This window comes from Monodelphis domestica, chromosome 8, assembly GCF_027887165.1.
Source record: "Monodelphis domestica isolate mMonDom1 chromosome 8, mMonDom1.pri, whole genome shotgun sequence".
Lineage (NCBI taxonomy): Eukaryota > Metazoa > Chordata > Mammalia > Didelphimorphia > Didelphidae > Monodelphis > Monodelphis domestica.
Window position 1 is genome coordinate 98,267,605 of NC_077234.1, and position 27,649 is coordinate 98,295,253.

At 37.2% G+C, this 27,649-nt stretch overlaps 1 protein-coding gene across 3 annotated transcripts in view; it reads left to right on the forward strand.

Annotated features, from left to right (window-relative positions):
- The window catches only part of VWA8 (von Willebrand factor A domain containing 8), a 463,626-nt gene that overhangs the window by 273,775 nt on the left and 162,202 nt on the right, over positions 1 to 27,649 (forward strand). For all 3 annotated transcript variants that reach the window (XM_016425025.2, XM_007501527.3, XM_056807819.1), the window contains 5 exons: positions 10,100 to 10,175; positions 13,842 to 13,977; positions 16,739 to 16,858; positions 17,721 to 17,926; positions 19,581 to 19,732. In XM_016425025.2, the coding sequence (XP_016280511.2) occupies positions 10,100 to 10,175; positions 13,842 to 13,977; positions 16,739 to 16,858; positions 17,721 to 17,926; positions 19,581 to 19,732 (690 nt within the window). The remainder of the gene's footprint in view (positions 1 to 10,099; positions 10,176 to 13,841; positions 13,978 to 16,738; positions 16,859 to 17,720; positions 17,927 to 19,580; positions 19,733 to 27,649) is intronic.

Genomic DNA, 27,649 nt, shown 5'->3' on the forward strand with positions numbered 1-27,649 from the left:
ATACTGATATTTTTTCATTGTTTATATTGCCTTTTATCAGGATGTAATTTGTAACCATGAAAATGTGGGTTTCCAAGACTATGAATTGCCAAAACTGTAAAGGTTTCAGCCAAACTGTAAATAGAATTTTTAGTATCTTGATTTAGAATAAAAATAAGTGGTTGCAATGGGGAAATAACCAAATATGAAAATACCCAAGTCAGCTGGGTTTTATGGAGATTTAAATTAATACAAATGAAGGAATTAAGGGAAGAGAGAGAGAAAATAGTAGAAAGAGCCTAGGCCATATGGCCTAAACCTGAGCCTTAAGGGAGAGAGAGTCAGTCTTTATCACGCAAGCTCCAGTCCTTCACTGAAATCCTCAACTCCTGAACTGAGTTCAGAGACCCTCCTCTGAACTCCTTAACTCCTCCAATTCAGCTTTCAAACTGAACTACCTCTAAACTGAACTGAATTCTCCTTTTAAAGAAATTTTCTCTTATGTCACCTCCCCTAAATTTTCACATCTACCAATCACAGTAGATGCTTTTTCCCAAGACTGCCCATTCTTAGTTCACATCTTCTTTGGTTCTCACCTTCTCTGGTTAGACTAAAACTTCACACCTCTTTTGTTAAGCTTGCCTTTTATAAGTTGCTTGACCTTTTAGTGATTAATTTAACCTTTATAGGTACTTAGCACCCTTTTATATTAGATCTAAAAATAGACCTAGTTTAAGGTTTTTGCTTCACTATAAGTATGAGTTAGGGACTTTTCATTGTTCAATCAGGAATTTGCAACTTTATCTTCCCCTAAGGCACTGTCTGAGCAGGGTGGAGTAATTTTAAAGTTCTCAATACATTCCTGACCAAGTACTTCCATTGTAGAAAATGGGGAATAGCTTAATCAAATCTTCTGAAGTAGAGTTTGAGCAGTTTTTAGATTCACAAATTACCTTCCTTATCTCTTTTAATCAGATTTATTTTTACTTTGGCTTTTTCAGATATCATGATTTTGACTCTTGCCTTCTTTTTCTCAGTTGATGCCCAATAAATTTTGCTCTAGCTTCTTTCTGCCTGCATGACCTTGGGCAACTCAGTTAAGCACCATGCCTTTAATCTTTCAGTTTTCTCATCTGTAACATGAGGGAATGAGATGGCCCTTGAAAATTCTTGTAAGCTTGATGATCCAGATGTGTGATTTTATGAAGAAATACACTTGCTTCCGATAAGGCATGTGATAGGATAGGGCAAAGTAGGTAGCCCTAAGATGCCCATAAATGAAATCTTGATTCCTTTCTTGTAACTCTTCTTAAACCTGCCATCAGCTCTGCTTGATTCTTCTCTATCCCCTGCTTTTCAGAAATTCAGTAGGAATGTTCGAAGCCCTACCTAAATCCACCAAGGCATACTCTTCTTTTCTCAAACCTCTGAGCTTTCCTCGAAACTCCAGTAAAAACTCATAATTCTTAGAAGGCTACTAATCTTGCCAGGTTGTAAATATGATTAGTATAATCAATGCATGTATATATTAAAAATATGATTAGTCATACTATTGTATTATGGAGCATAATTCATTCTCAGGAAATGAGAAAATTTTAATGCAAATTAATCTTTTATTAGCACAATGTGTGACAGTTACTTTTGAGTTAATGATCATTTTAGACCAGTTCTCTACTCAATCCAGACCAGCATCCATATCTGTTCCACCTAAAGCCCCTACTTACTAGTCTACTTAGGTAAGTAGAAATAAAGCTTATATAATTAGCATTATAGTTACAAGCCTTCCATAACCTCAGTAAAATAGTTTTTATTGCATCATCATTTAGGAAAAGCATATGGGCTGGCATAGAAAACTGAGATTATTGGAAACTATGAGAATGCCAAAATGTGTATGTTCAAAAGGATACAAGAACTTCTTAGCTTGAATTTTTTTCGCTCATACAGATGACATGTCAAAGGCTAAATGTAAAATTACATCTGAGTTTTAAAAAACAACTTTGAGAGGCCTGTGTGGGGGAGACATGCCTAGCTCGTTTCTTTGGGAGAGAAATCTGGCATAATTGACCAAAAGTTAAAAGTGAGTTCCATTGTTATATGGCATCCAAGAAATATAATGCTACATTTTAAAAAGCATGCTTTCTAGGACTAGATATATGTTTTTCTTTAGATTTTAAGATTCATGAGGGCAAGAACTGTCTTCTGTCTTTTTCTGTATCCCTTGCACTTTGTATAGTGCCAGGCATATAGTAGATGTTTAATAAATGTTGATTGATTGATTGATTGATAGCATATAGTGGTGCTAGTATGATTTTCTTTTGCTCTGATTAAAACATAAAATCAAGAATTGTTTTCTATTCTGGGCTTTACATTTTAAGAATGACATTGATAATCTGGGGGGCATGCAAAGGTGAATAACTAAGGTGATAAAGGGCTTTGAAATCATGTTATGTAAAGACCAGTTGAAGGAATAGGGAATGTTTAGTCTGTTAAAGAAAAGATTTAGTTGAAACATGATGGCTGTCTTCAGGTATTTGATGTGCTCTCAGGGAGAAGAGAAATGAAAATGTGTTTTGCTTGTTCTTAGAGGACAATATTCATTATGGGGTAGAAGTTGTGGGAGCAAATTTAAGATTGATAAAGGAAAAAACCCCTTGATCATAAGTGGAATAAGTTATCTTGAGGTAGTAGTTTTCTGCTCCTAAGGTGCACTAAAAGACTAGCTGACAGTGGGGAGTAGGCTTGTTCAGAAGAATAGATGGCCTCTGAGGTAAGAATCTTTGATTCCATGATGAATAATTATTAAAGATTCATAGTAGCTGAGAGTTGGAAGGACATAGAATTGGATAGACATAACTCTTATTCTCCAGTCTACCCCTGCTTTTTTCATCATTAAGGTTTTAAATTTGGAAGAAGTAACTTATCTCAGTTGTCACTAAATGGCAGAGCCAGGACCAGCACCCCATCTCCTTATTCCCATCCCATCCCTGTTGCCAGTCTCAACTCCTGAGAGAAGGCATCTATTCATGTACCATCAATGTACTAATCCAGGGCTCATCCTTTGGCCTTTGACTTCCTAGGCCCCTTCCAGTTCTGCCTTTGTAGTTAATCTCCTGGAGCCCATTCAGTCTTTCTCTCCCAAAGTCTTTAGCATCCTTATGGCTTAGTTGTACTTTGATGAACAGACATTCCATATGATTTATTGTTTAAAAATTGTAGGAGACATTGTTGAAGAGAAAGATTCTTTTTTTCCACGTGTTTATTTTAGATTTAAACTATAATGTGAAGGCATTTTAGATTGATATTAAAAATGTTGTTTTTCCCTTTCACTTTTAATTGCAGTTCATAGTAGAATTAGCATAATGTTATTTTTCCCATTATCTAACCAGTACATTTTGGAAATGGAAATTTAAGTTTAAAAAATTACATATAAAACTGAAAATGACAGAATTTGTGAAGAATAAGCTTTGATCTATCTGTGCATATAGAAACATGCATAATTATCACTAAAGCTTAGCTTTAAATAAATTTTTCATTATATTTATTCAGGTCATTTAAATGAGTAAATCTAAAGGTCATTTGGGATAGATCCAAGTTAATGTGGAAAAAGGTTTGGCATTTACCATGTTCTGCCTGAAGAAAAATGGAGAAAAAAAAATCAATTGAGTAGCAGCTCAGTGGAGTGTAAAAAAAAAAAAGTTTAATTCACATGGATGTCCTATTTAGTTCATCTAAAAATGTGTGGACTAGTGGATTGTAATAAATCATTTTGACTATGTCAAGTTTCTTGCAAAATGCCAACTGTATAAGTAATTCTGAGAACTAATTCCTTCTACTGTCAGTAGAATAAATTTAACTTGTTCTAAAATATGATGTACAATACCACATTAAATTAGCCAAAGAATAAAAATTTCTTTTAGTCATAGAATCATAAACTGTTAGAAATTGATGAGATGTTGGAAGTCATCTTGTTCCACCCCCCTCATTTTACAAATAAATAAACAGATCTAAAGCAATGAAGTGATTTTGCTCAAGATTACCTCAGCAGCAGCATTAAGAAACAGAACTGAGGTTTTAAGCTAGATCCTTAGGCTCCAGATGCAATCTTCTTTCTATTACATCAGTGAATTTTTAAAAATGCCTTCTATTTTATTATTTCAAGGGAAGCTAAGTAATACAAAAGATAAAGCACCAGGCCTGGAGTCTGGAGGTCCTCTATTCAAATCTGGCCTCAGACACTTCCTAGCTGTGTAACCCTAGGCAGGTCACTTAACCCCACTTGCCTAACCCTTGATAGTCTTCTTTCTTATAATTATTTCTGAGAAAGAAGGTAAAGGTTTTTTAAAATCCTGTCAATTGATTTTGCTTTGGTGAGGGGAAGTATCTCAGTCAAGAAAGATACCATTCCTAACTCTTTTATGATAAGATGATGCTTTTAATTCTTTCGTAGTCTTTGCAGTGCTATTTCTTTTATCATTATTTCTTTTCTTCAAATTAACCCTGAACAAAAAAGGAACATAGACTCAAGATTGTTTGGGGATAAAAGAGCCATTGAACTGAGTATGGTGTTTGGGGCTATAAGCATTGCAATGGCAGTAAGATAAAAGGGAACTATCCTTGTAGAGGGACAGGGATATACGATCAGAGATGAGAAGTACATCTGGAAGGCCTGGGGTCAGAATTGATACCTGGTTTTCCCTCTTAACTGAGGATCCCAGAAGGAAGATGAGAGAAGAGAGCATAAAAGAGACAATTGGCCTTTCTTCCCTCCTAGGAATCATTCAATCATGGAGCGTTTTATGAAGTGCCAACAATGTGTCAGTTACCATGCTAAGTCCCGGGAATGCAAAACCAGCCTCTGTCCTCTAGGAGCTTATTGTCTAGCAAGGAAAAATATATATATGTATATATATATTTTAATCTATGAACACCCCATTTTTCCTTCATAAAACTTCATAAAACGCTCCATGATTGAATGTATGTATATATGTGTATATATATATATATATATATATATATACACACACACACACATCACAAGGTAATTGGGGGAGGGGGAAGGTCAGGAATAGTTTACCTAATAGTTTAGTTTAATAGACATTACCTGAGCTAAATTTCAAAGGAAGTGAGAAATAAGAAAGGTGATAGCCATACAAAGCACAGAGATGAGATATGGTGTACTGCGGGTAAAAAGCAGTAAGAAGGCCAGTCAAACTATTGGATGATGGGTGAGGGAAGTAATGTGTAATATAAATGGAAATATAGGATGACAAACCAGAATTTCTCTTCTATTATGTATTTATTAGGGAATCAGTTAAGAGGTTATTATAATAGTCCAGGCAAGAGGTGATGAGATCCTAGAAACTGGTGGCCATGGGAAGGAAGGATAGGAGACAAATGTACCTGCAAAAAAAGGATATCATTCAACACTTAATTGCAATTAACAGCCACTTTTATCACTGAAGTTTGCTGGGCACAGGGGTGACTTGGTCAGACATGCACTTTAGAAAAATCACTTTGTCAGTGCTTTGGAGGAAATACTCCTTACTGGCGTGAGAGGACTAGAAAAAGGAAAATGACTCCAGATTTGTGGATCTGAATAACTAAAAGGATGCTGGTCTCCATGAGATAAATGGGAATGTTTGGAAAGGTGGCAGAAGAGAATGAGTTCTGCTTTGGACATGGTGAATTTTAGATGCTATGGGATATCCAGTTCAAGTTGCTCAGTAATCAGTTGTGATACTTGACTGGAGAATAAGAAAAAGAACAGGAGTCACCTGCATTTAGATGATTGCCAAACCCATAGAAGCTGATGAGATTACAGAGAGTGCATGCAAATGGAGGGAAAAGCCTCAGAGTACATTCATGGTTAGGAGTCATGCTATAGGCAATAATCCTACACTGGAGACTCAGCCTTAGAAGGTGATGTGTGTATGGCAGCATAACTGACTCAGAAACTTATCTGGCAAAATTCTGAAATCAGTTTGGGAATTTTTGGTCAAAATTGACCCTTCTTAGAATTACTGTCTGATCAGCAGGTTAGGTAATAGTAATGTAAATTTTTCCCATTTATTAAGACACAGTTTGCCCTCATTTGAACATTACCCACAGTTTGAATCTTCATTAATATGCCACCTGGGAAGGACCTGAATTTTTTGGTTTACCTTTAAATATTTTTTTAAAATATCTAGTAAACTTCTTAGTTAAAAAAATCCATTGTGTTAGAAAAAGATAACTCTTGTGCTGTGGCGTGTGTAGATTTCATGGATGTTTGGCAAGGGCAAATTATTGTACTTTTCCTCTGTTTTTAAATTTAACCATTGATTCCTATTATTAAAGCCTCAGATAGGTGCTGAATTTCGGTCAAGAAAAACAGCTTTAATTTGCTCCTGTGGCCTGCAAATGAATGAATACCTAAATTGTTATGTATACAGGAAACTGTTGTCTTAGATGAGCATTCAGGCAAAGCAAGTATGATGATGTTCTTACACAGATGGTGTTTTTCAAAGATCTGATAAAGGGGCTTATACATAGAACTATTAAGGGATCTTACTTTGAAGGTTATATTTATATGGATATGTAAATTATATTCCTTAATTTTAACTTCTTCCTTAATTCCTTAATTTTATCTCTTCTCTCTAATATGCATTATTTGTGCTCAAACATTTCTTTACTTTACTTAGTGAAGTGACCAGTCATACCACATGTGGTCACAACACATTAGATATTGTGATATTCTAAATACAGCTCCCTCGGTCAATTCCATTTCTCAGTAACATGGTTGATACACTAGTTAGAATTAAACACTACTTGAACATCCCTAGTAACTTTAAATTACCGTCTAGATTAGCCCAGCACTGTTTCCTCTTCTCTTTCCCCCTCAACAACTAAGGCACCCCCACACATAGCTCCCATACCACCTCTCTATGTCTCTGCTCTGTTTCATGGGCGATAATAATAACAACCATAGCATTTATATAGCACTTTAAGGTTTGCAAAGTACTTATGTATGATTTATCATGTGATCCTTATAACCCCGGGAACTAATTATTATTATTATTATTATTATTATTATTATCTCCATTTTATAGATGTGGAAACTTAGGCAGACAGATATTAAGTGACTATCCCAGATCATGCTGCTAATAAGTATTTGAGTAAGAAATTGAACTCAGGCCTTCTTGACTCCCATATTGTCTACCTTATGTACCATACCATCTGCCTGCAAAAAAGCTAAATTTCACATGACTCTCACTCAGAACATTTTATCTACCATTACTGATTTAGAACTTTTTTTGCTAGTGCTTTTAAAATGATAACACAGAAATCAAGGGTTTTTTTTTCCTTTTGAGGCATAGCACCCTGTTATTGAATTAAATGTGGACATAATATTTTATTTTACACTATTTTACAGTTCTTTTGAAATTACTTAAAATTGTAAATTATTTAATTACCTAAAAGTTGAATTATTATTTAATATTTGAAAATTACTTAAATTACTTAAAATATAAAATTACTCTCATTAATTATTTGCTTAATCTATTAGCTTGAGCCTGCACCCCGAGAGCCAGGGAAATCTCTTCTTCAGTAGTCTAGCCCTCTCTTAATCTCAAACCCTGAACATAATAGTTTAAACACATATTAACACTAACGGCCTTATAGTTTATTAACATTAACTAATAATACAGAAACATAGATGAATGTTTATCCATTGTATTGCCTTCTGTGGGACTCAGCCAAAGTCACTACCGTGAGCTAGGGAAGCAAAGGAAAGAAGTTAGTGCCTGGACTTTCCCAAACTCATTATCACCCACCAGTTTCTCCAAAACACTAGAATCATTGTGCAACAAATCTATTTTCTTCAGAATATAGTTAATTCAATTCCTCTCAAAATTACATTTTTCTCAATTCACTTCAGAAGTATTAGTTATCTACTCTTCTTCTCAGATGTCAATAGGAATGAAAGGCAGGTGGTTCTGTGGTTCACTGTGGTTCTATTAGGAATCCTCCTTGGAATATCTTCTTTTTTAAATTTTAATCTTTAATAACCCTTACCTTCTTTAAAATCAACACTGTATTAGTGTTAAGGCACAAGAATGGTAAGGGCTAGGCAATAGGGGTTAAGTAACTTGCCCAGGGTCAAACAGCTAGGAAGTGTCTGAGGCCAGATTTGAACCCAGGACGTCCTGTCTCTGGGCCTGGCTCTCCATCCATTGAGCCACCCAGCTGCCCCCGTAATGTCTTCTTCAGTGTTTCTTCCACAGAATCTTTTTCCACTGGTTGCTGATTGTTGAACACAGGTTCCTTCTCCAAAAGCAATTAGCCTCAGTCACTCAGGAGTTAGCCTTCTTTAGTCTTTTCTAAATGCTTCTGGCAAAAGCAGTTAGTTGGGCACGGGACAGAGTGCTGGACTTGGAGTCAGGAAGACTCATCTTCCTGAGGTCACATCTGGCCTTAGACTATGTGACCCTGGGCAAATCACTTCACCCTATTTTCCTCAATCTTCTCTCCTGTGAAATGAGCTGGAAAAGAAAATGGCAAACCCCTCCGGTATCTTTGTTAAGAATACTCCAAACAATGCCCAAAGGGCGATAAAAGACTGTCTGCCCTTTGGTCCAGCTATAGCACTGCTAGGCTTGTACCCCAAAGAGATAATAAGGAAAAAGACATGTACAAGAATATTTATAGTTGCACTCTTTGTGGTGGCCAAAAACTGGAAAACGAGGGGATGCCCATCAATTGGGGAATGGCTGAACAAATTGTGGTATATGTTGGTGATGGAATACTATTGTGCTCAAAGGAATAATAAAGTGGAGGGATTCCATGGAGACTGGAATAACCTGCAGGAAGTGATGCAGAGTGAAAGGAGCAGAACCAGGAAAACATTGTACACAGAGACTGATACACTGTGGTACAATCGAAGGTGATGGACTTCTTCAGTAATGGCTTTACAATGTCCCTGAACAACCTGCAGCGGTCTACAAGGAAAAAAAAAACAAACTATCCTCAAGCAGAGGACAAACTGAGGGAGTAAAAACACCGAGGAAAAGCAACTGCTTGATTACAGAGGTTGAGGGGACATGATCGAGGAGAGACGCTAAATGAGCGCCCTAATGTAAATACCAACAACAAGGAAATGGGTTCAGAGCAAGGACACATGTGATACCCAGAGGAATTGCGCGTCGGCTAGGGAAGGGGTGGGGGGTGGGGGCTTGGGGGGAGGAAAAGAAAATCATCTGTTTCCAATGAACAATGTATGAAAATGACCAAATAAAATAATGTTAAAAAAAAAAAGAATACTCCAAGAAGTGTGATGAAGAGTCCGACACTACTGAACAATGGCAAAAAGTGCTTTAGGCAAACGGAAAGCAGTAAGAATTTACTAGGTTTTTACTACATGTCCGATACTTTGATACATGCTGGGGATACAAACACAAGAAAAAAAAGCAAGCCTCTCTGCCCTCATGGAGCTTACATTCTAAGGTGGAAGATAACTCATAAAAAGGAGCTGAAACACTAGAGAAGTAGGAAAAGGGAAAGGAAATGGCTTGATGGCAAAGGCCAGAACATAAAAATGAGAACCAAGAGCAGAAAGAAGGAGGAGCCACCTGGGCTCCTCTCCAAAACGAAGACTCTGGGAGGAACTCACCAATAGGAAAAGGGGGTTTCAGAGGCAGAAGGATGTTCCAGGGCAAGAAAACAGATGGGGTATGGTGTCAATATGGAGAGTTAGAGGAAAATCCAGGACAGAAATTAAGGATGATTGGCCAGGACCCTTTCTCTAAATGGGCCTACCAAGAACACACCAGTGTGAGAAGGAAGCTGACAAGGCTGACTCCTTCCTAGGATGACAGTCTGTTTCCAAGTAGCAATATCTCAGGCCTCTATGTAAGTGAGCTCTTGATCCTTATTACATCTATAAACCTCAACACAAGGTCACTTTATGACTTAATTCTCTCCAACAAAATTGTCGGCTCTTAAAAATAGGACATTACAATTGGTAATTTTTATTTATCTTGCTTTAGAATAAAGAAACAAGCACTGCTGTTGCTCAAGATCACTAGGAAGGAAAGAGTGTTACTTTTTTCTGTTTTATTTTATAATATGTTTGATTTAATTTTAGGGATACAACTGTACAGACACTTACTCTTCAGCCTTCTGTAAAAGATGGTCTTATTGTCTATGAAGACTCTCCACTGGTCAGTATTTCAATCATCAGTGAATATTTTTTTTTAATGTTTTCAAAATGCCAGTTGCCAGTCAGCTTTTAGGAAGGATACATTTTTCATTTTAAAACTGGAAATTCCTTAGTTTTATGTCAATTTAGAGAGCTGATATGTAAATGGTTTTTTAATTATTTTTTATCTTTATTTTATTCCAATAACAAATTTACACACAAGTTTTCCAAAATTACATGATTCATGCTGTCTCTCTCCCCTCTTCTCTCCCCCCTACTAGAGCTGACAAGCAATTCCACTGGGTTTTACATGTATTATCAAATATGTAAATGTTAAACCTGGCAAAATAATTTGTATTTGTTCTGTTTTTTCTCTCTCCTGGGTGAGGGATTTTATTGTCCTTGTAGAGACTGTTGAAGGCTAAGTGATGACTTTTCCCCCTAGTGATATGATAAAAATTAAAAGAGGCAACATGGCATGATGGGTAATATCATGCAAAAGGGTCAAACTCTAGGCAGCCCACAAGTGAAGATGTTAAACTCCCAGGCAGCCCAGCACCTGATTAAAATGTCACTGGGAAAAGTTTAACAATATGTTTAATAATGTTTAATAATATGTTTATATCATATAATTTATTTCATTTTATATATTATATACATTTATATTATATAAATAATATTAATAATAAAAATACAGGTATCCCTTCCATATCATGGAAGTTTGGGGGCAGGGCACCCTGTGATCTGGAACTTACACATAAAGTTCTTTAACCCTCCCATAATACCAGAGAAGAAGTCTGAATCTTTTCTTTTTCTTTTATGGGGTGTTTACTTTTTTTACTTATTTTGACTTTTAAAAAGAAATTGTGTGTATTTGTGGTATTAAAAGATAAAATCTATTAATATTATATAATAGTGAGTAAATACATATTTTTTTATACATTTTTGAGCTTGCAAACTTTTTTATGTGTCAGCTGCTGGCCTTTGTGTGCCATCTGTGACTTCCACAAAACTCCTCCAAAATTCCCATTTAATTTCTTATGCCGACCTGGCGTATAACAACATGAGGTGGAAGGGATCCCTGTATGATACCATGATGTTAATTTGTGCTTCCCTGAGTCAGTATTGGCCCATCCCACGCCCATCTCTTTGTATCTGAGTTTGATGCCTGGGGAGTCCTGCACAAAAGTTGGCCTCCCCTTCAGGCATGTACTGGCTTTGTGTCCCTGGATAAGTCCCCTGACAAACCAAGAACCTACAGAACCGCGAGGCTACAAGCTGACTGGCACTGAGAGAGGTTTTCTCATGTAGGAGTTCTCTGTCCCAACTAAATCGTGGGCCCGGGCCTTCTCTTATTTTCTTCATTTTTTTACACATCGGTATAATTTTTAATCATCGTTTTCAGGCATTTTGTGATCCCTCCCTCCCACCCCTCCCAAAGATGGCCCTTAATGTGATCTAGGCGGTACCGGGCCTGATCCTGTCCCTGCCTCAGAGTAGCAGTAACAGTGATGATCCTTGGTGGTCATTATGCAGAATTTGTTGTTCATTCTCTTGTTCACTGTTCACAAGAAAGATGTGGGGAATGCCGGGGGATGTCTCCAGCTGGCAGGTGAGGAAGGGGAGCTTGAGAGGCCCAAGTTCCCACAACTAGATCAAGAACAAGGCTGGCTGCAGCCCAGGTTCCGGCCCTCCCCCGCGCGGCTCCCACCAGCCACGTCTGTGACTCCGTGTGCAGCTCCACCTGCTCTCTTTAGGCCTTTGAGTTCCACTTCAGCCATGCTTCCAGCAGAAGAAGACCTGGGCCTAGTGCGAGGAGGGCCAGGCAGCCACGACAGGCTTTTGTACGTGATGCTGCTTGTGCCTGACTTTGGCTCTCCGCCTGTCTCCCTCTCTGTCCTCAGCTGTGACATGGGATGGTCCCAGCACCGCTTCCCACAGCTGTTGGGAAGGCCGAGCGGGATAATATATCTAAACAAGGGCCAGCACATAGTAGACTCTGTCCCTTCCCCTCCTCCTCCTATCGAGTCAGAGAGCTCGTCTTTACCCAGTTCTGGAACATTTGGGGGAAGCCAGGACTGGCCTGGGAGTGGTTTGTGTGAAAGAGAGCTCCAAGAGCAGCTCTGGCAGGGACAAGGCCTCTTAGAGTTCTCTCTAAAGCACATTCGGAGAACTGATGACCTTCGGATCTCCTGGAATCAGATTCAATCCCCCTCACATCCTCCAGGAGTTTCCATGAGTCCAGAATAGAAGAATAAAGTTCAGGGTGTGAACTTGTGTAGGACATCGGGGCTTTCTCATGTCCCTTCTCACTGGTTTTTAATCATTCATTTATCCTTTTTGGTTTAACTTTGGAGGTATGTTTTAAATTGAATTATTATGAATGTTCAGACGATAAATTGGTTCTGGTAACATTATATATTGATGTTGGGTGGCTGAGCTAGGCCTAGAGATGGGAGGTCTCAGATACCTCCAGGCTGCATGACCCTGGGCAAGTCATTTAACCCCCATTGCCGAGTCCCTAATACTCTTCTGGTGGAACCAATACGCAATAATGATTCTAAGATGGAAGGTAAGGGTTAAAAAAAAAAAAGATTATATATTGATACTTGCTTTCTCCCCAGTATTGTACAAGTTCATGATGGGAAGATTTTATATAAAGTCATTTCAGTCCCTGAATCATGCAATGATATATTTTTCTTATCCATTCCTTATGAAATTATCTCAGTAAAATCAACTATTTTTAGAATCTAATTAGTAGATGAATAAGTGGAATGGGGAGAATTTTGTTGTCAGCCAATTCATGATGCTGTTTCTTCATTTTACTATTTTATGAAGCTCCTGAAGAATACTGGGCAGCTTCAGGCATTTGTTTCAGGAATGAAATCAGGCAGGTTTTGCAGAATCTTTGCCTTGGTGAGGATCCTGAACTTCTCTTGCTTCCAAATCTGCCCTAATCCTAAAAACAGAGTAACTTTTTTTGTTGCCTCAATTTTCAAGTTTACTTTCCCTATCTCCTCCCAGAGAGAAGAAAAGAAAAAGAATAAAGAATAAGAAGGGAGGGGGGGTTCAGCCAAACTCACCAACATATCCAGAAAGTCTGACGTATGCAGTGTTCCGTGCCCAGACTTCCTGTTGCAGTTGAAACTAAAAATTGTAATTTCACCACTTTAGTGTCATTGAAAATCTGAAAAGTGTTTAAACACTAACTTAAGAGCTTTCATTTCTTTTTTAATTAGGCAATGGGGGTTAAGTGACTTGCCCAGGTTCATACAGCTAGGACCTCCCATCTCTAGACCTGGCTCTCAATCCATTGAGCCACCCAGCTGCCACCAAGAGCTTTCATTTTTTAAAAGTTCATATAATTTACTCTTTCTGACATTTGTTGGATTTGGGCAGGTAATAATAGGCCATGTCTGGAGAGTTTAAAGCTTTCCTAGGCATCCCTAGTATTATGTGGGTTAAAAAGGAGGGTTTCTTGGTTCTTGAATGAGAAAGACTGATTGCTATTTTGCTTATAGCTTTGCAGTCCCTTAGCAGAGACTCTGGCAGCATCATTCCTGTATGATAGGGGACAAATCACTGACCAAATTAGCTGTTGTGAGTCTGGAACATTTGTTTGGACTATTGTGGCTGTAGAGGTGCTTGATTTGATCCTTTGGGTTCTGATGATTTTTCTGTCTTCCAGGTTAAAGCAGTCAAGATGGGATATATTTTGGTTGTAGATGAGGCAGACAAAGCCCCAACAAATGTTACCTGTATTTTGAAAACTCTTGTAGAAAATGGAGAAATGATTCTAGCAGATGGACGAAGAATTGTTGCAGGCAAGTATTAGAAAAGGACTTTATTTTTGATAAAGGTAAATGAATAAGAACATTTTTTTAAATTGCTATCAGGGTTTCCTTTTTCTTTGTGTGATTTGGAGATTTCAAATGATTAGTTCACAAACTAGGCAATTACATACAAACAGAATATTAAAATTCAAACAAGTGTTCAAGGGATTGCTTGCTGCATTTGGGAGAGGGATATTTGGAGATAAACATGAATTTTTAGAAGCATATCAAAAAGCTGTCAAATTTTTATATAAAATATAAATACAGTTTTTAAAAGAAAAAAAGCCAGGCAAACAGAATCTTAGTAGCAACCTGCCTAAGGAGTGTTTGATGACCTGTAACTTCTGAGGCAGGAGAGTTACAAAACAATGATTTCTATATAATGGTAACTGGTGCATCAGGATTAACAGTTCTCCCAATGCTACTGTGCTAATTTTGCTTCTGTAACTGGAGATCAAATTTACAAATTTACCTGATATTTAAAAAGGGGGAATAAACCAGCACCAATTCTAGTTTGATCATTGGATCTCAGATCAGTAGAACAGAATTCAAATTCTGACATCTCTACTCATTAGCTCAGTGACATGGGTCAACTTGTTTCATGAGCCTGAGTTATTATATTTGTAAAATTGATGAGACTTGTACCGTTTCCCTTAGGGAAAGTGCTTTGTAAGTCCTAAAGAGCTAAAGATATGTTTATATACATACATATATATATATATATATATATATGCACATATACACATACATGTCTATACACTTAATTATATAACCATTTCTCAAGTATCTATGTGGATTATCCCCTTCATGCTTTGCCTATAGCAATTATTAAATCTTAGCTTATCCACCAATATCCTTCTATTAGCACCTGGTTAGAGAATTAAAATACTTTTAGCATTAGCTTAAGCATAGGATGAGAAAATAACATGACTTTTATTAAATCACATAATAAAAGTGTGCCTTGTAGAAATTGTTTTTGAATGATCAGTTCTTTTGGCTTGGTCATGTTAATGTGTCCTTCCCTATTATGAACCATTGACTCTAATGACTATTGGGATCTTTATAGAGAAAAATCTTGCATGTAATTTTTTCATTTCCTGATATAATTTTTTATTCCCTAATCCCCTTAACACTCAATTTTATTAACCCTATTTTATTCGGGCTCACCCAGGGTAGTATCAACAAATTTCATGGTTCCTATATGGTAGTTTTGCTTCCTGAAAAGGCTGGCATATTCACATCTGATTCATTTGAAAATAAGATTGCCAAAAGCAATGAATACAGAAAATATGAGACAATTTATAAGTAATCTGTTAACCTTTAGTGGTTGAAAAGGACATCTAAATAAAGCAGACGAGCTTTTCAACTTGAGGAAGGTGATGTCTGCCAGCATTTTTGAGCACAAGAAATAGCAATCTTAAAATTAATCTTTGTTAGCATTTCATTGTCAAAATGCTTTCAGTGGTAAATAAGTTTTGATTTGAGGTTTTCATCATCTTCCCTCTGTGTTGCCTTTAAAAATGCCTCCTAGGCCACAATAAACAGCAGAAAAGAAGTGCTTTAAAAATGACAATAATAAGACTTGCCTGCCCTCCTGATTGTGTTCTGTCCCTAGAGCAGATGCTTGCAAAATTTTAAGGATTGTGGAATATTCTGAAAACTGAGGAATTTTATGCTTTTGAACTTCAGTCTCTAATGCATTGTTGGGCTAAGGCCTGGAGATGACAGAAGAATCATATTTAAAATAGCAACACTAATCAAGATTTCTTTGAAATCTCTAGAGATTCCTTGTACCCTAATGCACTGGAATGCTGGAGACTACTGGAGGAAAACCAGTGGTCTGGAGCCAGGTCCCTCAAATTTTAATGACCACCTTCTCCCACATACCACCAGAAAAAGTTTGGTACTTGAAACCCTTCCATATCTCTGCCAAAATGAGGTGCAATACCTTTTCATTATCTAACAGTCCCATAAGATTTCTTCATTAAAATATCACTTCTTTTTTATTTTTAAATCCTTACCTTCTGTTTTAGAATCAATACTGTATATTGGTTCCAAGGCAGAAGAGTGGTAAAGTCCACAGTTGGGGTTAAGTGACTTGCCCAGGGTCACACAGCTGGGAAGTGGCTGAGACCAGATTTAAACTCAGAACCTCCCATCTCTAGGCCTGGCTCTCAATGCACTTAGCCACCCAGCTACCCTCTAATTAAAATATTTCTAGACCTCAACTAATCAAGCTACTTATTTCAAGTATAGCTATTGTTGTACTCCATGGTCAGAGCAGGGTCCAAGGAAGAGACTAATGTCTTCCTCCTAGACTGACCATAGTCTATAAATAGCAGTTTTTATTGTATCTAGTTTTGTTCCTGGCTATGTATCTACTCATGTTCCAGAACAGATCATTTAAGCCAGCAATTTATTTTGTAAACCAAATTTTGCATAGTGTCATGGATTTTTCCTTTTTCAAAATAATTTTTGTTGCCTTTAAATAAAAAACAGACTACAGTATCAGTTTAGTGTATACAATACAGTCACTCATGCATGTAGTGTTGAAAATTATTGCTCATAGTGTAGGCTTTATGGTTTATCATTTTCTGAAACCAATTTATAACCAGCACGAAGTTTGACATTTAAGCAATGTGCCATTTCACATTATTTTTTAAGAGCCTGCAATGCTTTGTTCCAAGGGTTGATTACTGGCTATCAGTAAAGGATATGTTTAGAGAGATTTGAAAATACTTTTCTTTTTCAGATGCTGCTAATGTGAATGGAAGAGAAAACATTATAGTGATTCATCCTGATTTTAGAATGATTGTCCTGGCTAACAGACCTGGGTTTCCTTTCTTGGGCAATGATTTTTTTGGCACTTTAGGTAATTACCTTGCCTTCCTGGGGGAAAAGGACTCTGTAATGGGCTGATGGTGTCCCAGAATAGAGTAATATCCTGTAAGATAAAAGACGTGTTGCCTCATCTCAGCTAAACTTATTTGAGCCTTACTATTATCTTAAAAGGTCTAGGTCATACCAGTTTCTAGGTATCATGGGGAAAATGGCAAAGCTGATAGTTATCTCTAACTGATCCAGCCTTGTTTCCACGGTATCCAGGACTCCTGAGTTTACTCCAGAATCTAATTCCAATTCCTGATTGAGGCCCAGAGCTCTTCAGCTAATAAGTACTGAGCCCCTGTTATGTCTCTGTCTTATGTTATGAGAGACACTGGTCAGGTCTGCAGTGATGAAACCCCTTTTGCTTGGACCCAAGTCTGACTTTGGGCTGTGAATGATAGAGAAAAAGTCAAGATGCTCACCTAATAAGGGAGATTAGGCATAAGTCTGTTACATAGCAGCAGTTATAATGTACTGCCAGCAGCAAAGGGCCAAAATGTATAAAAGAGAAAAGAACTTGGGTAAGCCCAAGTAGAGAAGGATCATGTTGTGATCCTACCTGATTAAATACAACTTCATGGAGTAAGTCTTTTTCAGGTTTGTACTGTTGATGCTTTCAAGCCTCTGGCCATTATATATGTACATATACTGGAGCCAAAAATCAGTGTGAACTTGGATAAAGTAAAAAGTATATATGTTTTCCCATTTTACATACACGCATCAGACAAAGGGAAGAATTCTATTAATTTCCCTTGTATTTTGGATCATTTGGGGGGGGGGGGCAGTACCTTTTTTCTTATTCTCAAAATGAACACGTTGCATATCATGTGTTTATCTGCCTCTCCTAGGTGATATTTTTAGCTGCCATGCAGTTGATAATCCTAAACCACAGTCTGAACTTGAGATGCTCAGACAATACGGACCAAATGTTCCAGAGCCGATCCTTCAGAAGCTTGTGGCTGCATTTGGAGAACTGAGGCACTTAGCAGATCAGGGAATTATTAACTATCCATATTCCACCAGAGAGGTCGTCAACATAGTCAAACACTTACAGGTACACCATAAATCTATTACAGACATTTGAAATCTTTGAGTCCTATTTCATGCTGCAAAATTTACGTCAGTTTTCCTACTGATTCTTTCACAATTCTATTTCAGGATGTATATGGTTATACAGGGAATGTGTGAAACCAGCAGTAAAGCACTGTGGGCATTATCATGGGCCTTTTGTTTCAGTTTCATAAAAATGTTGGCAAGGCCCCATATCAAAGGGTATTAACTTTTTTAAGCATACCTTGGGGTTCTGAGAAATTTTGCAATGGATAGAGAGGAAAAAGAAGTAACAAGCAAGTACATCCATGATTTAGGAACTATAAATATTCAGCAGTCAACAAGAAGGATATTGACTGTCAGTACAATAGTCTTTTTTCAGTCTTATGCCCTTTTTGTAGCTTCTGACCTTGCAAACTGTGCCTTTCTTTCCTCCATTGGCATTTATGAGATGCCTTCCTTTTCTCTCCTGTCAATTTAGCCACTCACTCTCAGTCACCTCCTCTGGTTAGTCATTCTCCCCACTACCTCTTCTGTTTCTCTGTATCTTATCTGCTTCTATCATAGCTTGAACTATCACCTCTCTGCTGATGGATGATTTAGTGTTCCATACTGAGGGTCCTTCACCTGGACAACCTACCAGCACCTTAAAATCATCATGTCCAAAAATAAATTTATCCTGTGGTTATGTGTTTTTCCAGAAGTAATTTTAAAAATATAGACCAGGGTATTTCATTTAATAATTGTAATTTCAATTTCCCATTTGTTAAAACATTATGATTAAGACTTAAAAATGAAGACCCTTAGATTTTTATATTCCTGGTTGGAGAAATATAATAGAATAGTTATTTAGTTAACTTATTCTTTCTTTTTTATTAAAATATTTCAAAACTACTGGGTGTTTTACAGTCAGCTAAATAAATGCTTGGCTTCATTTATAGAGTAAATCAATAGACATCATTTTCCTTCACCTCCTGAAATTATTCTCTCTGTTCTCATTTCATGATCTTTCTTTTTTTAAAAACTCATCCATATTTCTGCCCCAGCTTGCTCCATTCCTTTTCTTCTATTTCTTCTACCCTTCTGTGTTGTTCTTTTTTCCCTTTATTCTCTTTTTTCTGCTATATATGATAGTACTGTAACCTCATTTACGACTTTTTTATGAGCTACATAAGAACTGGGTCTATGTCTTTTGTAATCTTTTTTGCATCACCCAGTGTCTGCTGCAAAGAAGTGTGGAACACTTCTATCCAAGTATTCTACTCTGCCTCCTATACTTTTATACCAACCCCTTTCCCCAAATTTTAGAAATAAGAAAGTTTCAAACTTTGGAATACATATTGATTTTTGAAACATTGAATATATGGATAAGAGAAATTATTTAATTTTTGGTGATGGAGCTGCCAACTCCAAAATTAGAATTCTTATTTTAAAAAGCATTGTTCTGGTCACCTAGGTGAATATGAAATATGCTAAGATTGTACCTATCTGGATAATATGATTTCTGTTTCTACTTCTAAACTTTTGCTTAGTTAGGTTAAGCTTTTGTCTTGCCCATTATTTCTAAATATACTATGTTATTTGCTACCATTTGAATTTATTGCATCCCTCAGTTTAACTGTATGTCTAAGGAATGTTGTTTTTATTTCTTAATACAGAAATTTCCTAATGAAGGACTTGCCAATGTGGTGAGGAATGTGTTTGACTTTGATTCCTACAATAATGATATGAGGGAGACTTTGATGAACATTTTACACAAATATGGGATACCTATTGGAGCAAAACCTACCAGTGTGCAGTTGGCAAAGGAGTAAGATGAACATGTTGATTTTTTTTAAACCTCTTATCATAACAATTCTGATTTTAACTGAAGCTACTTCATTTAAAATAGACTGTTATAATCTCTGCTAAATTCACTTGGGGTCAAAGTGACTTTTCCCTCCAAGAAATGCAAATTTATTTTACTACTAAATATAATAGTTTTTTTCTATGCATCTGTAAATTATTCTTTTTTGAGTAGTTGTAATATAATTAAATAAAGGGAAATATTTGTTTCTTTATTAGTCTGTGTTTTTTATTTAATTCATGTAAAAATTACCTAATTCATCTCAAAGTTAATAGTAAAAATAATTCTACATAAGAAAATTACACAAGGAACATTTTTCTATTAACAAAATGATTTAAATTTTCTGTATATGCATATACATAATATATATACCCACACATATCACTTGACTAATTATAACATTTAGCATATGGTTTTCAAGTCTTTGGCCAGTTTCTTTCACCCGTTGAAGATGATGGTAATAAGACCAATCCAATTTAATCTTAATGTGGGCCATGAAACTTCCTTTTATTACATGGTCATATCCTGTACCCCTAATATTGACTGTGCAAATGTGTTTAATGTTTTAATAAGTCTAGTGTTATGACTCTAAGTTATAAATTTTATAAAAGGATATTATTAAATATTTTAAACAATTTTTATTTTTTTAAATTCTTACCTTCCATCTTAGAAACAATACCCTTTATTGTTTCTAAGACAGAAGAGCAGTAAGTGCTAGGCAATGGGTATTAATGACTAGCCCAGGATCACATATCTAGGAAATGTCTGAGGCCAGATTTGAACAAAGATTTCCTCTCTTTGGACCTGAATCTCAATCCACTGAGCAACCCAGCTGCCCCCCTAAACAATTTAACTAGTTTATTTAGCTTAAATGTTAAGTAAGAGAATGCATATTAATCTTTTTTTTTTAGAAAAAGGTATTTCATCAATAAGAATTCAAAAATGTTTTAGTAGTTTTTATATGTTGAAATTACATATGCAGATGTTTTTCCTATTTACCAAATATATGAAGATGTTTTAGACTAATGTCAAAACTTTTGCCAATAAGAGCAAGGCATTAAAACAAATCAGAAATTGCTTACAGAGAAACAAATATTTCCCTTTTTGTGATAAGAGCACAGGATAGAATTATGCAAAGCTTATATTTGCATTGGTTTTATCATTCATGAGTAGGAAATTTTTTCTGGAAAAATGTTATGGTTAATGTATTTGTTAATGTATAGATTATTCCTGCAGTAGTACCATATGGGCATTTTGAAGCAAGGTTAGTAACCTCATTGTTATGGCATTTCTTAGGGCATTCCATTAGTAGCTACCCTCTGCATCAGTATGAAAGTGTGTCCTTTTCATTCTAGTTTCTAATAGTGACAGTGCTCTCTATTTGCATGTTAAAAATAATTTCTTGTCAAGTGTATATATGAGTCTCTTACACCTCTGATAGCACAATTCATTGTAGTAATGCTCTATTTATTTTAACTAGACATTTGAAATAAGAGTACCTAATTTTTCTTTTCTTCAGACTGGCCACATGTTTGAAATAAAAGATAAAATTCCTATATTGAATAAGTAAGGAGGGAAGCTAGGTAGTACAATGGGTAGAGCACCAGTCCTCAAGTCAGGAAGATTCATCTTATTGAGTTTAACTCTAACCCCAGACCCTTACTAGCTGTATGACCCTGGGCAAGTCACTTAACTCTGTTTGCCTCAGTTTCTCATCTGTAAAATGAAGCAAAGAAAAAAATGGCAAACAATTCCTTTATCTTTGCCAAGAAATTCCAAAAAAGGGTAACAATGAGTTGGTCATGATTACAAAACAACACAACAACAGCATCATAATTAAGACTCCTAGAAATTTCAGTGCCCAGAAAAGAAAATAATTTTCTATAAAACTTCAATCCTTTATGGAATAATTAATTTTATCAATTTTGGCATTTCCTCCACTTAATCAGGTAAATCACCACCCAGCACTTCAATCCTGTGTGATTCTTGTCCATGTCCTTCAGTAGAGCTTTTATAAAGGTTTTGGAAAACTCAGTGTACGGAACACCTTCTCAGGGACTTTTGGCATTTCATTAATACCAGTGTACCTTCAGACTTTGAATCTATTATATTCTCTCTTCTGATATGACCAATCCACATCCTTTTCTTTTTTTAACAATTTTTTCCTCAATTACATGTAAAAACAATTTTTTTCAACCCTAACCTTCTGTCTCACAATCACTACTGTGTATTAGTTCCAAGGCAGAAGAGTGGTAAGGGCTAGGCAATGGGGGTTAAGTGACTTGCCCAGGATTACACATCTAGGAAGTATCTGAGGCAAGATTTGAACCCAGGACCTCCCATTTCTAAGTCTGGCTCTCAATCCACTGCTGCCCCCTGAAAACAATTTTTAACCTTTGTTTCCCAACAGAAAAAGATCTGTTCCTATTTGAATCTGATAATATCTTTTGCTAATATGTTTTTAGGCTGTGGTCCTGTTATACTTGTTCAGTGGGTGGTTTTATCATTCTTTAATGAGTTTCAACAACAATAATAATAATAATAAGTATTTCAAGGTTTACAGAGTTCTTTACAAATATTATCCCATTTTATCCTCACCACACTTCTAGATGTTCATTTTTTATTATACCTATTTCTCAACATCTTAAATTCTATGATGTTTTTCACATAATTATTATTAATTATGTAATTATTCATATATCTGATGTATTAATAATTAAATGACACTAATAAAATAATAGATGAACTTTCTTGAGGGATAGCATAGCATAGTTAGAGAGCAGTTCTCAAAGCTAAGAAGACTTGAATTCAAGTCCTACATCTGATACATTCTTGACAGTGGTCGTGAGCCAGTTACTCCTCTTGGTGCCCCAACTCTAAATGGCTATAAATTCCATAGAAGATGCTGACCTGTATTTGTGGAAGTAGTTACCTCACTGGGAGCTCCATATCCCAATAAACCCACAGCTCTGATGGGATTCCGTCTCCTGGGTGGCCATGGACATCAGAGCTGCTGGCCTCACTATTACCAGAACACTGGGCCAACTCCTAAAACTCTCAATTAAAGAAATGCCTCCGTGATGAAGTCACAAAATCCGACACTTGCCAATTGGCCATCAACAAATCATTTCCCATCTTTGGAGCCTCTAGTTTCCTTTTCTGTAATGCAATGATAATAGCTGCTCTCAGAGGGGCAAAAGTGCTTAGAAACCTTAGAACACTAAAAATATGAGTTATCTATATTGTAACGGTACAATAAAATTATAATAATAATAATAATTAGCATTTATATTATCCTTTAAGGTTTGCAAAACACTTTACATATATTTATGTATTTATTTTATCCTCAAAACAATCCTGTGATATAAGTGATTTTACCATTTTACATTTAAAGAAAATGAGTTTGAGAGTAGTTAAATGACTTGTTTAAGGTCACTCTGCTAGTGTCTGAGGCAAGATTTGAATTCAGGTCTGACTCCAGTTCCAATACTCGAGTCCCTGTCACCTAACCATATATGTGATTATGTGTATGTATGTGTGTGTTTGTTTCCAGCATGATAGAAATTCTAACCTTAGAGGTGTGTTTTGGCATTAACTGAGAGTACTTATGTACTAAAAAAGAGTATTTTCACTGTTCTTTTGCCTGTAACTTTATCAGTAGTGGTTCATATAATACGATATGTTCGATTGCTGTACTGTCATGCACAAAAAGTACCACCGAGTCTCCAATGTTTTCATGTACTAAAAAAGTAGCTGCTTTGAGAATGGAAAAGGTCCCCTCTCGGTACAGCCACATGGGGTAAGGTCAAATTAATATTCAAATCTAAACACAATAGGCAGTGCCACAAATTAGAGTGTATATATAGATGCTCGACGGCACAATACTTCAAGAGTTTTCAGATTCCCAATGGGCTGCTTAAAGCCGTGGCTCATGAAGCCCGGACTGGTGCAGTGGATCAGTGTCCTCGGGGTGCCCGTCAGTGAGTCCTACCCGGCTTTGGCTCTTGGCTTTTAACAAGTCCGACCTGCAGATTCCACCAGTCCTTGAAGCCACAAAGCCTCACGACACTTCTCCGTGTCCTCTTGTCCCCATCGTAGAGGACTCCTGGGGAACAAAGATCATATGTTGGCCTCACGTGACTGGCCTGGGGAAGAGAGAAGGAAAGGAGGGAACTAAAAGGAAGACAGAACCAACCCGAGAGAGAAACGGAGGCAAACGCAGGTTAAGCAGCTTGGTCTGGGTCACCAAATTAGAAAGCGTTCCTGGATTTGAACGTAGGACGCCTGATTCCAAGCCTCACTCCATAGTCTTGTCACCGCCAGCTGCCCCAAGGAAGGAGAGACACGTGACGTGCCTTTTATGGAGGAGCTGCTCTCTGTGTGAATGAGATTTTACCTAAGTAGTCGTTGCTGTAAAATGGGATTCAGTAGGATCAAGTTAAGCAAAATAAAAGCTATAAAAATATGAGGGAATTGGGGGTCACTGCTTTATTATTCATTCAATGTAGTTGAGATTTATGTAGCTCTTATAAAAAATCGCAGTCGTGTTAAATAGCTAGAACACAGTGGTACAGTCGCGAGCCTTATGAAGTGTCCTCCAGCTTTCATTTCTTGATCTCCTGTGCTTGTTTCTTTAGGCTTTGACTACTTTTTTCTCATTAGTCCTTGCTGGCTTTCTCATCTTCTCATCTTCTTAGACTATATTGTACCCAAGTCACTCATTTATCTGGACCAGTTAACTAGTCATGCAATATTATAGTCTTTGAGATGGAACCATGATGAGGAAATGAATAGTCACCCACGGTAGGTTGCCTACTACTGTTCCTGTGAGGCCTCTCAGAGCAGATGTGCGCTGTTAAACTACAATCTCCCTGAAGGCAGGAACCAGGTATTCTTTATGTTTGCCTTCACCAGAGGCTGGCTGCACACTGTACCTTGGATGCATTCAAAACATAGCTGTTGGATGACTACTTACAAGAGTATTTCAAGGCTACAGCACTAAGACATCGAGTCTAAGCCTCTCATTTTACAGATCAAGAAACTGAGACCCAAGATGATTACATTATATATATGAATTATAAATGATTTACCTAGGTCCCACAAGTAATAAGTATCAGAGGTGGGATCAGAAGCCAAGATCTTAGAGCCAATTATTTCTAATACAAAATAAAGGCATTTTAAAGGATGTAGACTTCCTTTTTCATTGCAAAATTATTTTCTAATTCATTTCTAATGATATTTTATGGGAAGTTTGAAGCTCTTTGCAGCAATTCAGAATGTAGAATGGTACAAATTCATTTAAGCAAAACTTTACCAGAATCTTCATTAATGCTACATTTTTCTCTAATAGAGAATAATGGCCAACTATTAACACTTTTTCATCTTATTAAAACTTGGAAGAGATTTGTGTTTTCTCATGGGGCAAACTACAATCCAAGTATCTGGAAACAGACGATTGAATGTGAAGTTTTGTAGCAAGTTAATCACTCCCAGACTACTACTCTCAAGGAAAATCCCTCTGGGAAGAATCTTATGTGAAATTAAAGGCAAAGTTAATAGAATTAAAATTATTTAAAGTTCGGCTAACCTCCCTCCAGTTTTGTGTGATGCTGTTCCATGTAATAGACATGTTTCACTGAGAACGATGCTTTATGAAAACATTTCATTCCCAGGCACATTGATTGAAAAGCTGCTCATCTAAAGTGTATCAGACTGAGGAGTGTGCATGTTTTTACATTTTTCTTTCTGTTATACTTGTTTCTTGAGATTTTGACTTTTTAAGACATTTCTCCTTTATATAATCAATAGATTCATTAAGTGGCAGATGCAGCACTTTCATGGCAAGAGAGAGCCAATAACATGGACACTTCTTAAATATCATCTCTGATTCAGACATGCAAGAGTGATGGAAATAGACAAGCCATGCGTAATGACTGGCTGTGTGAGTGCCTTAGGAATGACTGAGCTCCTGTAGAGGCCCCAGTCCTAGCCATGTAATAATTGTTCAAATGTCTTCTCATCATTCATTCATTCTCCTCTTGATTTCTAAAGCTGTCATAAAATAAAAATCTCATTGCCTACCAAGTCACTGTTCTGTGCTCACTAGAACCCGTGTCCTCTTCGTAACAACTGTCCACTGAGTTAGACTGTTTCCTCCTACAGTCCTCTGTCTTCTCACAGAACCGGGAACTTGCTGCAGTTCTGGAGAGTGGCTGAGGGCTGGATACACAGGCACACACTGTACACAGATGTATATAGATCGTTACATCTTTCTATCTGTCTATCTCATCTGTCGATTTCTAGGAGTCACCCAGGTGACCGTGGAACCCACTGGAGCTGCCGCCATCACCATGTCAGGAGAGTCATGGAGCTGACTTAGCGCTATCTCTTGTGCCTCTGATAGACTGGGCCAGGAGAAGGCATAGTGTCCTTGCTGCCCACTGCTTCCACACTCCCCTCTTACTCCCACTCAGCAGCTTCTCCTCCCTTGAGATGCATTCTAGTCTCGCCATCTCTTCTCAGACACGGGGGATAACAAGACTCCAGATCATTTTGTCTCCGCCCTTAAGGAGTTCAGAAGTTAGCTCTACCTTACAGGAGGCTTCCTGATCGTCCCGGATGTTCCTTCAAATGCCCTAGTCTCTTATTTCATGAAGCTTTTCAATCTCCAGACCTGCACATTCCCTCCGCCTCCCTGGATTAGGACTAGAGTTTGGAGCCGGAAGGAACCTCAGGGCTCATCTAGCCCCATCTCCTTATTTCATAGACCACAAAACGGAGGGACAAAGAAACAAAGTAATTCGCCAAGAGTCAGACATGAAAGATGCAAGTGATTTGACTGTAAGTTCTATGATTCTAAATCCAACGCTTTTCCTTCTGTGCCACAGGAATGGTCATTGCATTGCTCTGACAATGCCTAGCTTTTTCTTGTTTCAGTCGTCTTTGCTGGATCATCCCTTATGTCCCACTTCCTAATTGAAACTCTCCTGCTTTGGTGAAAACATTAACTCCAGTGGGCTCAGTGATTATCTCTGCTGCTCCTAGGGATAGATGACAGAAGATAGGTAGATAGATTACATATATACACATATATATGCATATATACACAGAGAGAGAGGTAGATACATATATACATAGACATATAAATTATCTATATGCACCTATATGCCCTTGGGTGAGTGAGTATGTATCCCACCCGAGAACCTTTCCTGAGTTTCAATTCGGTGACATCAACTGTCTCCTGAAACATAGGCATTTCAAATTTAATATGTCCAAAAAAATCCCCCCAACACTGAGACCCCTCTCTATTCCTAACTTCCATATTTCTGTTAAGGAAACCATTTTTTCTGATAACCCTGGTGCAAATCTCAGTCATCCTCAGCTTTTAAATCTCCCTCATTCCTCCATGTCCACGTTATTAAGGCTTGTTGATTCTGCCTCTGCCACCTCTCTTGCATCTTTCCTCTGTCACCAGCTTAGTTTAGTCCCGCCTGAACTATTGTGGTAGACTTCTAATTGGCTTCCATGCATTGTCTCTACCTTCTTTAATCCATTCTACACCTGCCAAAAATGCTCTTTCTAAGACATGATTCTGAGCGTGTTATGCCCCTGCTCACAAAATTCAAGTGCTTCTCTATCGTCTCTAGGATAAAACACAAACTCCGCTAGTTGGAATTTAAATCTCATCACAACATAGTTTTAGCCCATCTTTCCAGGATAATTAATTACATCTTCTTCTTCTTCATGCACTCAGTGATCTAGCCACCTGACAAACTTTTCCTGATCCTAAAACTCTTAAAGTTTCTGTCATCTCTTAATGTCCTCTCCTTCCATCTTTTCTTCTTCTTTCCTTATCCTAAATATGTCCTTCATCGTCTTCAT